The 16,317-nt window shown below is 43.1% G+C and overlaps 2 protein-coding genes across 25 annotated transcripts in view; one reads left to right on the top strand and one right to left on the bottom strand.

Moving 5' to 3' along the window:
- The first annotated feature begins 364 nt into the window (after positions 1-364).
- Positions 365-2,084, top strand: UQCC5 (ubiquinol-cytochrome c reductase complex assembly factor 5). The gene is made up of 2 exons (XM_014869581.2): positions 365-660; positions 1,745-2,084. The coding sequence occupies exons 1-2, from the start codon at positions 510-512 to the stop codon at positions 1,810-1,812; spliced, it is 219 nt and encodes a 72-aa protein (XP_014725067.1). The 5' UTR covers positions 365-509; the 3' UTR covers positions 1,813-2,084.
- Positions 2,085-4,778: 2,694 nt separating this feature from the next.
- PBRM1 (polybromo 1) overlaps positions 4,779-16,317 on the bottom strand; it is a 56,362-nt gene continuing 44,823 nt past the window's right edge. For 16 of the 24 annotated variants that reach the window (XM_088171570.1, XM_088171579.1, XM_088171576.1 and 13 more), the window contains 3 exons: positions 10,498-10,568; positions 8,850-9,066; positions 4,779-7,908 (listed from right to left, as the gene is read on the bottom strand). In XM_088171570.1, coding sequence (XP_088027696.1) covers positions 7,736-7,908; positions 8,850-9,066; positions 10,498-10,568 — 461 coding nt within the window. In that variant the 3' untranslated portion in view covers positions 4,779-7,735. Of the gene's footprint in view, positions 7,909-8,849; positions 9,067-10,497; positions 10,569-12,833; positions 12,990-13,026; positions 16,117-16,317 lie in introns of those variants that run through there. The other 8 variants (XM_088171575.1, XM_088171571.1, XM_014869654.2 and 5 more) reach the window with 2 other exon arrangements.

Below are 16,317 nucleotides of genomic sequence, written 5' to 3' on the forward strand. Positions count from 1 at the left end.
CCAATCCCCGGTGTAAGGGGCCGGCCCGGCCGCGCCCCGCCCACAGGGGCCGCGCCGCGCCGGGCCGGGCCGGGCTGGGAGGGGCGGGGCCCGGTGGGCGGGGCCGGGGCGCTCACGACTCCCTCGCGCCAGGCCCCGCCCCTGCCCTGGCCAATCAGAAGAGGCGCTGGGTGGTCACGTGGGCCCTCGGCGCGTCCTTCTGTGCGGCCGCGCGCGGAGCCCTCGCGCGGGAGGTGAGCGGCGCGTGGCGCGGGGTCGCGCGCGGCGGACGCGGCCCTGATTGGCTGCGCGTTCCCGCCTGAGGGGAGGGGGCGGCGGGGGCCGAGGGGCCGCCATGGCTGCCATGGGTGCGGGAAGTGGGACGGGGCCCGCTCGGGCCAGGGCCTCTCCTCGCCCGCCGCCGGCTGCGGCCACCGTGTGACTGCGGCACGTCCCGTCCCGCCTCTCACACGCCCTTCTCTGTTCTCTCCTCCACCCGGGAAGGACGGAGACGCCGGTGCCGCTCGGCCATGCTGGTCAGCGAGAGGTTGAAGCGGCTTTTGAGGTTGGTGCCCGGGCAGCGGCGCTTTGGCTTTTACAGGTTCCTGCCTTTCTTCTTCGTGCTCGGCGGAGCCATGGAGTGGTTCATGATCAACGTCCGCTTCGGCAAGGAGACCTTCTGTGAGTGCGGGCTCCTGTGACAGCAGCGCGGGCGCAGCGGGGCCCGGCCCCGGCCCGCACCTGCGGCCACGCACTGCTCCTGGTCGGGCAGGATGGGGCACCTCCGGCTCTGCCTCCCCAGCAGGAGAGCAAACACAAAGCCTGGGTTTAGAGTACTGAATAAAAATTTAGCTGAAAGAGGGTACATTTAGATGGGATATTAGGAAAAAATTCTTTAAGGATTGAGGCCCTGGCACAGGTTGCCCAGAGAAGCTGTGGCTGCTCCGCACCTGGAAGGGTCCAAGGCTGGAGAAAACTGGTCTAGCAAAAAGTGTCTGTCCATGGCAGGGGGATGGAACGAGGAGATCTTTAGGGTTCCTCTCAAATCAAACTATTCTGCAATGATTGAGAAAGACTCATGAGGTTTGTCAGCATTTAAACAGAGGTGTGGCATCATCTGAAACGTGCCTTTAACAACTTAGTAAGTATGAAAATGGCTTATGGGAACTTGGCTGATGGAATTTAGTTTATATAAGTCAAAGCATTTATTTCTAATGTGACATTCCTCCCTTTAATAAACCCTGCTAGAAATTTTCGTGTTCTTCACTGAAAGGATCAGCTCAACTTCATGTGGTATTAGGGAACGGGGAGGCAGGAAGAATGACTGGGAAGACCATGGAGATGGGAATAGTCCTGTTTTGCTTATATAAAAAAGGTTAAAATACTGAAGTCAGGCTGGAAGCCCTCAGGCATTGACTTCATGCCTATTATTTAATCTCTCTTCAGCTCGTTAGGGCATTTGTAATTTTAATTATCCCCGTGGGAAAGTATACAAGAAACAATTATTTTGCACTAGATACTTAGTTTTCCTAGAAAACCATTTCATTGGGACTGATGGGAAGAACTTTAGCCTGTATGGGAGAGAGAACATGAGCTATTTTAAGTGGTAATAAGGATTTCTGTTGGCTTGAATTTCCAGCTGCCTATGTCAGTCAGCATCTGCAAGATAAGTTTGGATTGAAAAGTTTAAAAAGAGATGACAGGATTCATGTATTTAACAACATCTTGCACTGGGGAAACTAATCTAAAGCATATTTTTCTGCAGATGATGTTTACCGTAGGAAAAGATCTGAAAGACAGTATGAGGCAAAGATGGAGAAAGGGGAATTTTAGCTGAAACTCTTGAAGAGAGAGCTCCTGAGTGCTTCAGCTGTGCAAGTGCCAAAGCAGCAGCACTGCCACGTTGATGGTGGGGGAAGATGTTGGCTCTGCAGGATGAACTGTGATCCACACGTTTGTATAATACAGTCATAGGGTTTGGGCAGTTTTGTTCTTCCATATCTGTAATATTTGTATTTAAATGAAGTGAAAATTTCATTGTATTTGGGCCTCTGCCACTAATTTAATGTTTGCTCAGTGTTTCTAAATAAACTAAACTGAGTAAACAGTCTGGCTCTTGGATTTGTTTGCTTGGTGAAACACTCCCCTTGTGACAAGAGCAGTGGGAAAGAAACATAGTGCATCCATCTCGGCATAATGGAAATTGTAATTTTGAGTTAGTTTCTTTTATACTTACAGGAACTGCTCTGCCAGCTGATTTGTTTTCTTTGCAATGTGGCACAATTTTGAGAGCACAGATTTACTGCTCAGTGTTTGCTCAGCCCACAGTGGTTGGAGAGTGCCCAGGTGTGACAGGGACCAGAGCAATGTGCAGTGTCACCCTTGAGTCCTGGGGTGGAATCCTGTCCCCAAGGCAGGAAAACAGGGCTGGCTGCTGTGTCCCAGCAGTTTGCTCCCTGCACAGTGACAGCAGGAACGTGGCAGAGGTTGGTGTCTGGTACACTGTAATTTTTGAGGATCCTATATTGATACAATTGCTTAATTTCTGAGGGTAGGGGTCGGGCTGAAAGTGCAACAAAGAAGCCAATTCTTAAGATCAGCCTAAAGCCAATCCCGTGGGAGGTGGTGCCCTTACAGGTGTTCTGTGCTGCCTCCTGTCAGTCTTCATCAACTGAAGAGACAGGGGCAGCTCTGTAGAGGTCAAGGTGAAGGTTGAAACAAAGGGGAACCTTTTATGTTGTGCCTTCCAAAGACTTGATCTGGAGGATTAATGCTACTTTTGTTTTCAAGGGATAAAAACTGACAGGTTAAAATCATAGAAATTAATATAAAATCAAATCATGTTTTGACTGAGCAGCAAGTGAATCACTTGATGAAAGCCTCTAGTTCACAATAAGAACTTTTGACTTTAGTTCCAAGGTATGGCCCTTGTGAACAAGCTGCTTTTTGCAGTCACAAATCATCACACTGAAGTCAATCCTGACCGTAGCAGTACAGTAAAGAATAAAACAATAAGAAAAAAAGCCAGATTTTGAAAGCTACTGAGCTTTAGCTCCATCTGATTTTTATTTCTTGAGCCCTTGGAAACTCTCTTGTGCTTGTTTTCAAAAAACAAATAAGCTTTGCAATGTATGTTTTTTTTTCCAACCAAGAGCCCTGTGCCCTAGTTATTTCTCAGGACTCGGGAGCCTGATGTGAAAACTTCCTGTGGCTTCCTTTAAGCGCTCCTGCAGGAGTAGCAGTGTTCCACAGACACTTGTGAGCCAAGCCCAGCTCTCACTTCAGACCTCCTGCTTGTTTTGCAGTGACTGTTTCCCATTGGCAGCTGAGAGCACCAGGCACATCCAGAAAGCCTCTGGGATGTCTCTAGCCAGGCAAACAGAAAGGGAGAGAGGCTACAGTCACTCACAAGATGTCTGGTGTCAGGGAGTTTTGTGTCACTGATCCTGGTGACCACTGCAGGAATAAAATCCTCTGAGCTGGCACAGTACCACTTCAGGCAACACAGATCTGTTATGACAGAAGATGAAGCTTGACATTTAGAAATCTGAGCTGCAGTCTCCAATCCTCAGTGTGTTTGCTGGTGCTGACCCTTTGGCATTTTTAGATTTTGCCAGTCTCTCATTAATGCTGGGAATCAGAATAGTTGAAATTCCCCATTCCAGAATTCCAGCTCATTCCACAGCCGAGCACACTAGGGGATTTAGCATCAGTTTTAAACTACACTCTATCTTCAACAACCAAAGTCTTCATTTGGCTTTGCAGTTCTGTTCCTGCTGACTCCATTCTGTGCTCTTTGCCTTCCCCAGTACTCTCTGACTCTCGTATCCCTGTCTCCCTCCCATCCTCCAGCTCCCACATCCATCTGCTGTGGCAAAGGGAACAGGGAGGAAGCAAGAGCTCTCCTTTGGCTCGGCACTCAGGGAACACCGTGTGGCTGTTCCAGGCTGCTGGGGCGAGCCAGGGTCACAGCTTCCACTTCCAGCCCTGCCAGCCCAGGGCTGAGCACATCACTTCCTTCTGCAGGGAATTCAGCAGAGGATCAACAATTTTGTGCACTTAGAGCCAAGAGGGAGCTAAGTACATTTTTGATTGATCATTAGTATCTCAGACTGAGAAAATAAGATACAGAGGATGATTCGTTTCCTCTGGGCAACTGCAACAGAAGGGCAGAAGTGTTGTGAAGCTGGCAGCCTGTGTGAAAGGCAGCATTTATCCCCCAGGCTGGAAACATGGATGTGTGTTAATTAAATTATGCTGTGCTCTGACTGCTTAAATAGCTCTCTGTAAATTTTGTGCCAGGCACCTTGAGAGGTTCCTATCACTTAATTTTTCTTGCAGTTTGTACACAAAATTTCTATCCTTGGTTCTAATTTAGTTGTGTAAAAGATGTTTTTTCCATGTTACTCATCTAATTTCTTCTGTTAAACAGCTACATGGAAGACAGTTCTGAACCATATTAGCTTCCATATGAAATTAAGGTTTGCTGTTTATTTTCAAACCAATTAATAAGGGGGCATCTGGGACTGACAATCTTACCACCTCCACTCAGCTGGTTCCCAATGCTTCACAGATTTTTCAAGGTTCGCTGTTCATGCTCGTTTATAGTTCAGTTTTCAACACCACTGTTCTTACCACCTACAGGCACATCTCAAAATACACAGAGCAACAGAAAAAGGTTATTTTATCCACACATAAGCACACATGATCCAAGGACTTCAGAACATCTGGATCAGCAACAGCCAGAAATACTTGAAATAAAATCGTAACAGAAGTCTTAATGGAACACTCACACCTGGTTAATCCAAAACACTTTGCAAACTATTTTTATTCAAATTAAAAAGACTCAGGTAAACAAAGTGATGGTACATACATGTTATAAACCTGGTTAGCAGCTCAGCCTTCAGGAGTACAAGATCTAATGAAAAGCTAAGCATGGATAAACCAGGTACAAAAACATATGCTGAAAAAAAGTCACCAACATCAACGTTTTGAATTTTTACACGAACAGTAAATTTTCTCATGGAAGGGAAGGACTGAGGAAGAGAACAAATAATTCTTAGTTGTCTCCAACTGGTTTATGAAAATACCTGTCCTAGTTTTATCTATTTTCCACTCTCACAGAAGCCAACCATTGCCCACACATCCTTTTGTTTTAATATGAAAGTTTTGTTTATGCCAGTACAATGAACGGCAGTGAAAAACAGATGAGGGGCTCAAACACCCACAAAGAGAGAAAAAGAGACAGACATACATGTTGGTTTTTTTGTTTTTTTAAACCAGAGTGAGAAAAGTTTCTTTTGCTGGTTTTGAATTCTAGACTGTAGCCATTATATCCTAAATTTCACTGCAATTGACTGAAATGCCTCCAGTATAGAGAGAAACGATTTTGAAATAAATAAGGCTTAAAATAATTGATCAGGGCCAGCCCAGTGGCTTAGTGGTAGTGCTCTGCACTGCCTTGAGGGAGAGCCAGGTTTTGTTTGCACTTCCAATCTCTTGCTCCTGGGCCAGAAAGAGCAGTGAAAGGAGGGATTCAGCTGCTCAGCAGGAGAGAGCCAGTGCTGCACATCTGCTCATCACTGACCTTCAGATAAATTAAACATCTGAGTTATACAGGCTCCAAAGGGAGTCCCATCCAGTCCTCAAAAGAAAATAAATAAAACAATAATTTAATTAAAATTCATCCCAAGTTCTTTGGTGTAATTTTTGTTAATGCTGAGAAGTAGAAGAATCTGGTGGTGTATTAGTACAATCCATGATAGTTCCAAATGCTCAAAAACTAGGATTTTGCTGCCTGATTCACTTCAACATCCCATCTTTGTGGCTAAAAACTGCAAAACCTATGGTAACTTAAATGCATTTTTTAAGGGTGGTCTAAGACTATGCAATTTCTACTTTATTAAATAAAACTGGTAATTTACAAAGGCCAGTAAAGAATTTTCTTCTTTTGTACCATGGGTGTGCTACTTGTAGGGTTCAAAACTGTCCTTTCCCTCTATGTTGTTTTGTTCCATTTCCTTCACATTCATTGCACATCTGACCTAAAATGTCTTTAAGTGCCTATTTGTAATTACCTGGGGTATTCTGTGCAATGACTGGAGGATTGCAATAGGAGAGGGAGAAGAAGTGGCCAGTAAAATTAAATCACAGTTTATACTTGCAAGTGTCACTTCCCTCATGAGTATTAATTACATCAGCAAAACAAACCCCAAGATATCCAGTATTTGAAGGAAAATATTTAATTTAACCTTCTGTCAAATATACTGAAATGAAAATGTTCTGTACTAACAGACTTTAGAACTCATTTCCACATGATGAACATCTCTAGCATATATGAAGTGTATCAGTAAATCAATTCATTTGGGCTGAGCTGCAATGCCCACATTCCTGCTGACTTCCCAAATTCATAGAGCTTTCCCAGTTACTTAAAGCAATCCAAAAGTATTAATTCTTTTTCCAAAATTAAATAAATGAAAGGATTTACCTTTAAACAAGTAACTTTGTAGTCCAAAAGGTTGGTTAGTTATGAGGACAGGTAAGTCTTTAGCAGAAGGCAGCCACAACCTCGAAATTTGGCAAGAAGAGTCAATATCTACTTTACATAGATAAAAAAAAAAAGAAAAAAAACCAAAACAAACCCAAACCCTTTGAAGGCTGCAATGCAAGTACTCTATTTCTTCAATGTACTGGGTATGCTGACCTTACACATACCATACCATACAGTAGTATTTTACTTTCAAGTTAATTTAAGCATCAAATTTCACTCAAATTTGCATTGCAAAACTTTCACTAAGGTTAATGAATACACTTAAAGAAAGCATACAAAAATGTCCTACAATGCCCAATCATGAACAGAGCATGTGTGAATTAAAAAAAAAAAAAAAATCACATTACTTCACTAACAGAACAAGTCCACTTTTCTCCCCTAACTTACCTTCCAGGACCTGGGCTGGTTCTGAGTTCTGCGAGCCTCTTCCAGCACAGGGAAGAGCTTCCCTGCCCCACTGCTGGGTGTGGGGACATCACAGAACCCCCAGCACAGGGCATGGCAGATGAAACACTTCCCCTCTAAGGGCCTGCCAGCACAGGGACTGTGTTACTGATTTAGGATCACAATGGCCTTGGCTACACAGTTAAATAACTGCACAGGACTGGACAACATGAGCAGTCGAGACACCCTTGTCCCGTCCACACCAGCACTTCCAGGGCTGCTGTGGCCCACTCAGCCACCTCAGTGTTGACTTGGAATGCCAATTTTCCTTAGTGCCAAAGCACATCTTACCTTTAGCTTCTTGTAAGAGATCCTCCCTGTTCACACCCGAGCAGCTCTGCCCGAAGTGGCCAGCACACACACAAGCACAGGTACACACATTCTTATAGGATGTAAACTATGACTAATTCACATTCCACTGTATCAATCTGTAAATACTTTGTTTTCCTTTTTTTTTTTATATAAAAACAATGGCATCAGATTCTCAGCAATAAAGTATAAGAAAGATGAATCCTTGACTACACTCAACCAATTATGAAATCGCCGTTCAAACAAAGGAAACATATGCAAAAAATCCGTGTATTTGATAAAGTCAACTTAATATAACAAAAAGTGAAATATGCTTATTAAAAGTGTCCTTATATAAAAATGGTCTTGCAATGTACAGTAAAATGCAATACAAATTATTGTTGGTTCTCTCTTCCCACCGAGTGACTAAACCAGCCATAGTCCCGTGAGCTGCCGGGCAGGAGTGCTGTGTGCCTACACGTTCTCCAGGTTGTAGGCCTGGCGGATGTTGAGCGTGTCCCGCAGCATCAGGTCCCGCAGGCGCCACAGCGCGTCGGCCATGGTGGTGTGAGCCCCTTTGCTCTTCAGCCAGTGCGAGGGCAGGCGGCTCTCCTGCTCCTTGGACAAGTGCACGTCTCGCCTCCGTGCTGCAGAAGCCAAGAAACGGGCAGGTTACCTCCTGGCTTAGCCTTGGAAAAGGCAAATGTAACTCTACCATATAAGATACTTGTAACAGCAGTGGGAGTTTGCACCGCGTAATCAGTGATTTGTCTCGGTCTCTTCTGCTTTCACTCAGAGCCAGGATGGAAAAAACACATGAAGGAAATGGATTTTCTCATGTTCGGGCTTGGCTGGTTATTAAATCTTATCACAAGTACAGAGCACTTCTAGCACTACAGCACTTCTAGCTAGGTGCTAGAAGAGAGGAAAATCAAGGAAGATCCAGCTGCTACAAGGTCTCTTAGAGCTAAACAGTCCAACAGAGAATTGACCTATATTATTATTACATTATATTATTTATCCTTTCAACCCAATAACCAAATTCCCATGACCCTCAGTGTGACACTGACTGACCAACCAGAAACCACTACCTGAAACCCATGAAGAAGGAGATGAGCACTGAAAGACATCACCCAAAATCCTCCATCTTGTCCCATACCTACTACTATACTATAAAAACCTCAAATTTAAAACCCTTAATCATGTGAAAGCACACACTTCTATTTAACTACACACCCGTCATTTTAACTTCATCACTGAGATTTAGAAGCCTTCTTCAAGGGCTCAGGTCAAACCCAGTGTTTTCCAGGGGTTCAGCGTGAGAAAGCACAGAAAGCTTGAAAACCCCAGGTTACTGGGATCCAACAGATACTCTACTTTTGCTCTTAGTATTTAAGCCCATACCATTGATTCTTAGGTTTATACAACACTGGTGGAATCTGCCCGTGGATAACATATACATTCTCAGTCTGTTGATGTGTGATCAGGAATTAATTGCATGTATATATTGTAAAAAGCAAACAGCAGATTTATTTCTCATTTTCTATAAAAGCAAAAATAATGGGTTACGAAGAACCCAAAGCCTTACCTGCAAGAGTCTGGTCCCACTTGCTGATACTGTTTGACTCAGCACTGAGCCCCTCAATGTATTTCAGGTAGGCTTCAGAATGGAGGAGCCTCTGTGTCTTTGGTGGAGGGGAGACAAACATGGGGGTGCTGGGCTGCTGCATCACGGGCTGGCTGGCAGGGCTCTGCCCGGGGTACGGCGGGGGCGCCTGCTGGCCCGGCGGGCCCAGGATCCCGATCTGAAAGGCAAAGCCAGCCAGGGGTCACACCCCACAGCTCACACCCCAGCCCCGGGCCACCCTCAAGCAATGGAGTTTAAACTGAGAGTATGTGCAAAAGCCTGAGAAAATTTCCCTGGAGACGCCCACTTTGGCCAGGAGATGCACAGAGAGAGGAAGTGCAAACCAACCGTTCATACTCAACAGATAGTGTTTATATTTCTGATTTATGTAAATATACTCTGCTTATCATCACCATATCTCTTCTAATCTTAATTACACCTTTTATCTCCTTTTTATTTCATGTTTTCTCCAATTTCATCTGAAATACCGTGGTCTGTGAAGTGCAAAATTTAACTCTAGAACATCTAATCCATCTAAAACTGACACGGGTCCTTGGACAACTGGGTTATTTCCACAGAATCACTGTCAAACAAAAATCTCAGGCAGGAAAATTCCCAGTCACACAGAAGAATTCCTACCACTGTGATTAAGCAGCAGTACTGAGAACTCTTAGTACAGACATCCCATGGTCTGGAATAACTCAATGTCATGACATCAGCACTTTACCACTTAACTCCTGGTACTCACAGAATCACAGAATGGTTTGGGTTGAAAGAGGCCTTAAAGCTCATCTCATTCCAAACCCCTGCCATGTGCAGGGACACCTTCCACTAGACCAGGTCACTCCAAGCCCCATCCAACCTGGCCTTGAACAACTCCAGGGGTGGGTCAGCCACAGCTTCTCTGGGCAACCTCTGTGTCACTGCCTCTAAATAAATAACTTCTTCCCAGCATCTAACCTAAATCTCTCCTCCTTTGGTTTAAAACCACTCCCCTCCCATTCCTACCCCTATCTGCCTGTGCATAGTCACTCTCCCTCCCTTTTCTTTACCAAGCCAAAACCACATTTCTCTTTATAATGCCAAAATCTAGTCAATAGAATTGGAAATGTTCTGAATGGTTAATCTGCATTAATCACTGAGAAGAAACATCAGATCATCACAGTTACCCAAACTCACAAATTTGGAACTGCCAATGAACATCTGCTTCATCAGTTTGTGGAATATGAGTATTTTTTCCCTACTCATCAACAGCTGATAAAATGGGCAGTGTCCTCTCTGAGTTACAAAGCACACAAAACCTAAATTATCAGCAGTTTCACAGTATGCTGAAATGACTCAATTTAGTAGAAAATTAAGACAAAACACGGCCTTGATAACTGAAGTTACCTCACTGGACAAACCTCCTGAGTGTAACAACAATTCAACCATCAAATACAGACATAACTCTCTGAGTGTGAGATACTAACTGGTTCTAAACATATCAGAACATTTAATTTCTGTTCTGCCTGAGAAAGCTTATATGCATCTATACATGTCTGAACTGGGGTATTGCTCAAATGCTGATTCTGAGCCTTAGAGCCTCATAAATAATGCAAAAATTACTCACCTGCTGTCCAAAAGGACTTGCTCCTGGTGCTGGAGTGCCTACCATGGGGGACACATTTTGGCCTATAACACCTATATTCCAAAATATAAAATAATTAGTCTTACTTCAGAGCAGTGACAAAAACCTCTTTGGTCTTCTATAGTAAGAATTTATACTTTCATATCACTCCTAAGTTATTTTAAGCAGATGTACAGTATTCAAATATTCCCCTCACCCCTGATAAAAAACTTCACAAGTTTCTGAATGAAAAAAAAGCCAGCATGACAACTACCAAACACTGATATGTGGCCTGTTGAATTATTTGAATTAGAGAAATGCAAAGTGAATACATTTTATTTTTCAGGTTTTTTTCATGTTACTTAGTGATTGCCTATCTGCATCTTTTCATTCATAATATACACCTTTGGCTTGACAGGATCTTCCTGAAGTCCTTTCCTTTAAGAAATGAAATGCTGATCTGCTTTAGCAACACTTTATATTTCCTTGTGTTCAGTTTTGTAAAATATGTTCAGAGCAGGATGAAATTCAAGCCTTTTCGATCTCTCTAATGCAAAATGCAACTTGCAGGTTAAGCTTCAATAGCCTTAAATACAGAAAAATGAATATTTGAAATCAATGTCAAAAAAATAAAAGCTATTTTTCTCAAGCATATTGGGACTTCTCCCTGCTGCACAGAGTGCAGCACAACTGTGTCAGTCTTACATACAAAAATGTACAGATCTAAATGAGAATCCTGCAGCTCCTGACGTTATACAGACAGATGCTCTGGTCTGAAAAAAATGGAAGTTATGTGTGCTGCTGCTCTTCGTTCTGTTTGTGCCACTTCTCGTGTTCATTCATTGGAAAAGCTGCAGACTAACTGTGCTCTGCCTGAGAGTTTAATGTACATGAATTAAATGCATGATTTCTGTATCAGTGATCAAAAGATGTGCCACTGGATTTCATTCACTAAAGCATTTTTCAAATCCACTTTCCATTTGATCACAGCTCCCATTTTAAATGCATCTGTACCAAGAGTATGTCAGAAGTTGGGGAAAACGTTGGTAACACAAGCTGTGGAATTATTTTTAGTCCAGAGGGAAGGGAGGAGGGCACCTTCCCCTTCCCAGCATCAGAGCACAGCTTCACCCTTAGCCAGCTGTGCCCAGCTCAGCACCACTTCACGTGTGGTCCTCCACTCCTCGTTGCCAATCCATCCTGTCGGTTTTAAACAGAAACATCCATCCCACGCAGTGGGAACAGCCCTTCAGAGGGAGGCACTGTCCTGGATTCACCTCCCACCCGTTTGGCTGATGTGTGCTCAGTGTCTCTGCACTGCTGCTGTCCTGCTCCCTCTAGGCGCCATGGCAGGGACTCTGCACTCCAGCCAAGCTGCAGTGTAATGCTGATGGGTTTCATAAACACCAGGCAAGCAAACAAAAACTCCCCAACTCAAATGATTCACATACAGATAAAACTCTTAACAGAGCTTCTGATAAACACAGTTGCAATGGGGTAGGGGGAGGCAAATGAGACCATTTTGTCCACAGCTTGTTTACTGCTGAACAGAGGGATGGCACATCTTTTTCACAGGCACATGAGTTATCAGAGGTAAAAAATGAATCAGCAGGAAACAGGATCAGAGGGCAGATGAATGTTTTTCCCCTTAACTGGGACGTTAATGGCATTAACACTGGCAAAACATTTGTTTCATTTAAGCCTCACTTTTCATCAAAAGCGTGGCAAAATTACAGCAAATGCAGCAGAAATGCTCTCAAAAATTAGTTCAAAATTTGGCCACAGAGAATACTAATTCATCTTGTCCCTACATGTTTCCAGCCACTGTTCTATCAGCAAGCTTTAATCTGAACACTGTTTTACAGTAACACATCAACACCCCAGTGGCCAAGGAGTCTTACATGACCAGGCTCATTTCAGTGCAGTCTGATATAAACACACTGAAAAAGACTTTGGTAAGGAATGAGAACAATAAATTTCATTTATAAGTCCACTTCAAATAAGAAAAGGATGAGTGCAGAGATGCTGTTCAAATGTCATAAGGATATGAACAGGCTGACTTCAGCTTTTCACACTTCTGATAAACTCAAGCACGATCATCAAGGTTATTTTGGCAGGGACAAAACTCCTGCTGGAGCAGCACCACATTTCTCCGGTGCCCCTTCCCTGAGGGCTTCGGGGACATGCAGTTGTGTCAGTGTTTTGCACACCCCTCATATTCAGCAGTGCCGGTGCTCACAAACCAAAGCCAGGACCAAGCTGCAGAGAACTCCTGTAACAATGGGTTAAACCAAGTACATGACAATGAAATAAAGAGGGAATGAGGATGAGGCTCTTACCGGGTGGTGGGATGCCTGGGATGCCTGGCATACCTGGCGGGAGTTGGTGGGGTGGTGGCACCCCTGGGTGAAGTGGCTGCATGCTGCCCATGCTAACAATGCCATCAACTGGGCCCTGCAAAGGTGGCAGCACCGGTGGATAGCCACTTATCATGCCTTGAAGGACACAACAAATTTCAAACATGCATCAATAACATGCAATATGGTCTACACAGTATGCACAGACATGCACTATCCACACACACACACAAAAAAAGCACCTTTAGTACAGCAAGACAATGCTACAATTAGTATCTTGCAAAAAAAAAAAAAGAACAAAAACTAAAAATAAAAGCTGTAAACATGAAACACTACACTTTTGATGAATTAGTATTTAGTGTACTTGTATGTTTCTCACAGGGCAATAACTGTTGAATACTCAGATATGTTAACACAAGGAATAAATTCAGCCACAATTAAATGTTACTAATGCAAGCAGTTTTAATACAGCTTAAAGCTCTGCCATCTGCATACAGATTACAAACACAACACTGGCTGGCCAGCCCCACAGGCAGTCCTGCTCTTTGGGCTAGTTCAGAGGCCACAAAAATAAAACCCCAGACATTTTCCTGCAGTACACATGCAAAACTGATGCACAAAAGCCCTACAACATTCACATACTTGAAACTAATAGCCGTCAGTGATGGGTGACTTTTATTAAACCATCTCCAGTATGAACTAAGGCAGTAAAACAAATTTTAAACTTGGGTTAAAGTGCTGGGCTGCAGTAACTTATGGCATTAGACTGAAGTGAAAGGACTAAAAAGGAGCACCTGCAGTCCCTCACAGAATTTCACTGTCCACGTCTGCAAGGTACCTTTAGAGTCAAGTCAGTGACACTGCAAACACTGTATTGTGCTGCTGCTGGAAAATTTCATTTTCTGCATGTGAGGGAAGAAAACTGAGAGCTTTCTCTGGCTTTGGCTCAGATTTTTTGGTATCCATGTAGGGAACCTACACATTATCACTGCTCTGTGCTTGTTAGGTCCTGGAATGTTTAATTTAAATGGATACATTGCCAGGTAAGCAAGGAAAGGGGTTGGAAAGACAATGAAAAAATGACAGAGGACAGAAGCAGGTCTAGAGAGATGAGATAAGTTAGAAATGCAGATTTGCTGGGACTTCTATAGTCTGCTCCAAGAAACCACCGAGTCTTTGCCACACTCCCTGTAACTCTTAAAAGGAACTTTCCAAACAGATTTCTGGAATTAGACTGGCCAAAAACTCTCATTAGTTCTGACTGAGAACAAAGCTGTCACAAGCTCATGGTCTTACCAGGAGGAGCAGCTCCAAAACAAAAGCTAAACCTGTCACTTCCTCAGGATGTTACACAAGTGAGAAACCTCTAATCCCAAAAGCTTTACATGGAGAAAACACCAAGACAATAAAGAACTAATCTCCCTCGAGCCTTCATTTTCCTCAGGGCACCTAGAATGACACATGAAAAATGCTGTAGGTACCTATTTAAAATTTCTGGAACCTTATCTGTACCTCTTTATTACAGGGAAATCCATATTTCCAATGGAGAAAGGAAAAGAAGAAACACAACAAAAGCCTCCTGGGCATAAAGAGATTTCACACTGTAGCTACTGCCTGGTCCTTGCAGTGCACCCTGAGCTGCTCACACATCTTCAGTGCAGTTAATACAGTTCTGAAGCTTTAAAACAAACAAACAAAAAACTCTCCAAGGAATCAAACCCATATTTATCAATCATGGAAGCTCAGTTTTACATTCCCAGTAAAAACAGTCAACAACTGGCTAACAAAGCTGCCATCAAATCTCCATGAGAAATCAGTTCTTGTAGCTCATTCCAAGTAAGAGCAGCCATCTTCTTACCCCAAGGAATGAATTGCAAACTTTTATTTTAAACTAGCAAACATGGCCAAACTATTTCCAAACTCCCACAACATAAGATTAAGTAAACTTTTGCAATAACTAAATGTAGAAGACACTAAAGTGCTGCACACTTAGAGAAACATCTGAGAAGGCTTCCAGATTTCCTGGCCCTGTGGGCCATGAAGAAGTTCTGATGGAGAAGCTCTCTGAACTAGAGAAAAGAAATCCAAGGATGGAGGAGGATATTAAAGAGGTCCAAACAGAACAAGATACTTCCAAGTAGGTCTTGTGAAAAACAAAAGATGAAAGACTGTGTTTTTCAAATGGACCACAAAAGTAGAAAGACTTTAAAAGGATCTGCTCCATCATTTATTTTAAGGAAGTATTTCCCAAAGCCAAAGTGAAGAGCCTTGAGTGTTGATCTGCTTGAATAAGCTAATGGCCTGAAAGAGGTTTGCTGTCACAGGAAATAAGGTAGTGTGTGTAGTTGGCAGAATGCACATTTTTGGGAAAGTTTTAAGGAAGTGTTAACAACAAGTATTACTGCCCATCAACACCTGCCTCCAAAAATTGGAAAAGTGACTCAGTGCCAAAAAACCCAAGAACCAAAGTAAGAAAACACAACCACAAGAGGATGGTATTTCTACATATTCTAGATTGAAGTAAATTATTCACAAAAGAGATCAGCACTGGGAAACTCTTTTTTTTCCCCTCCTTTTTCTTAATATATGCACAGATAAGTGTACATACACACACACACAAACATACACCAACTGCAAACAGTTCAGAGGGAAATTATCACGAACAGAGTGAAAAAAAGCCAAAAGAAAAATGCAACTCAGTGTAAACAAATGCTTTGTAACCTGGAGATCATGAACCAACTAAGGAATGTGCCTTCAGTAAAACATCCATGCAGCCTATTTACTGAAAGGGGATTTAGAGATGAAAACACTTCAGGCTGTCAGCTTGAAATAAAACCACAGCCTGTGAGATGAGAAAGGAAAAGAAAAATGACAAAAGAATAAATTGAATAATTGGAATGTCATAAGGGAAAGTTAAAAAAGACTCCGAAACTCAAACCAAAAACCCTCCAAATACTCATTTTTATCTACTCGGCACTATTTTGACCTTGACTGAAGCAATTTAATTCTTATTATAATTAGAAACTAGGGAAAGAAAACAACCTATCAGGTCACACCTAATTAATTTTCTCACCCATGTATGGCTGATTTCCATACAAGAATCTTCAGTGGACTACATTGTCTTCAGATCTGATCCTGAAAATACTTACTCTGAGCATACTCCCTATGAAATCAAGCCGGATTACAACTGGTAACGAGCTCAACACCCAGCAACAGGGACCTCGTGGAAGAGTTCTCCAAGCTCAGTTCTATTCTGAAAAATAACCTGATAAAACCAGCAATGTTGTCATTTTGTCTTTGTTTCTGCAATGGCTCTAGATCCTGGTCTGCTCTGCTTACCAGTGCCTAAGAGGCAGTTCTACAAAGCTCTTGCTTGGATTTAAAATCTGGGTAAGACTCTGTTGGCCTCTCACCTCCCTGACAATTGAACCCCCAACAATTTCCCTCCTGCTTTACCACTGCCACA

Source organism: Sturnus vulgaris, chromosome 11 (assembly GCF_052056855.1).
Source record: "Sturnus vulgaris isolate bStuVul1 chromosome 11, bStuVul1.hap1, whole genome shotgun sequence".
Classification (NCBI taxonomy): Eukaryota; Metazoa; Chordata; class Aves; order Passeriformes; family Sturnidae; genus Sturnus; species Sturnus vulgaris.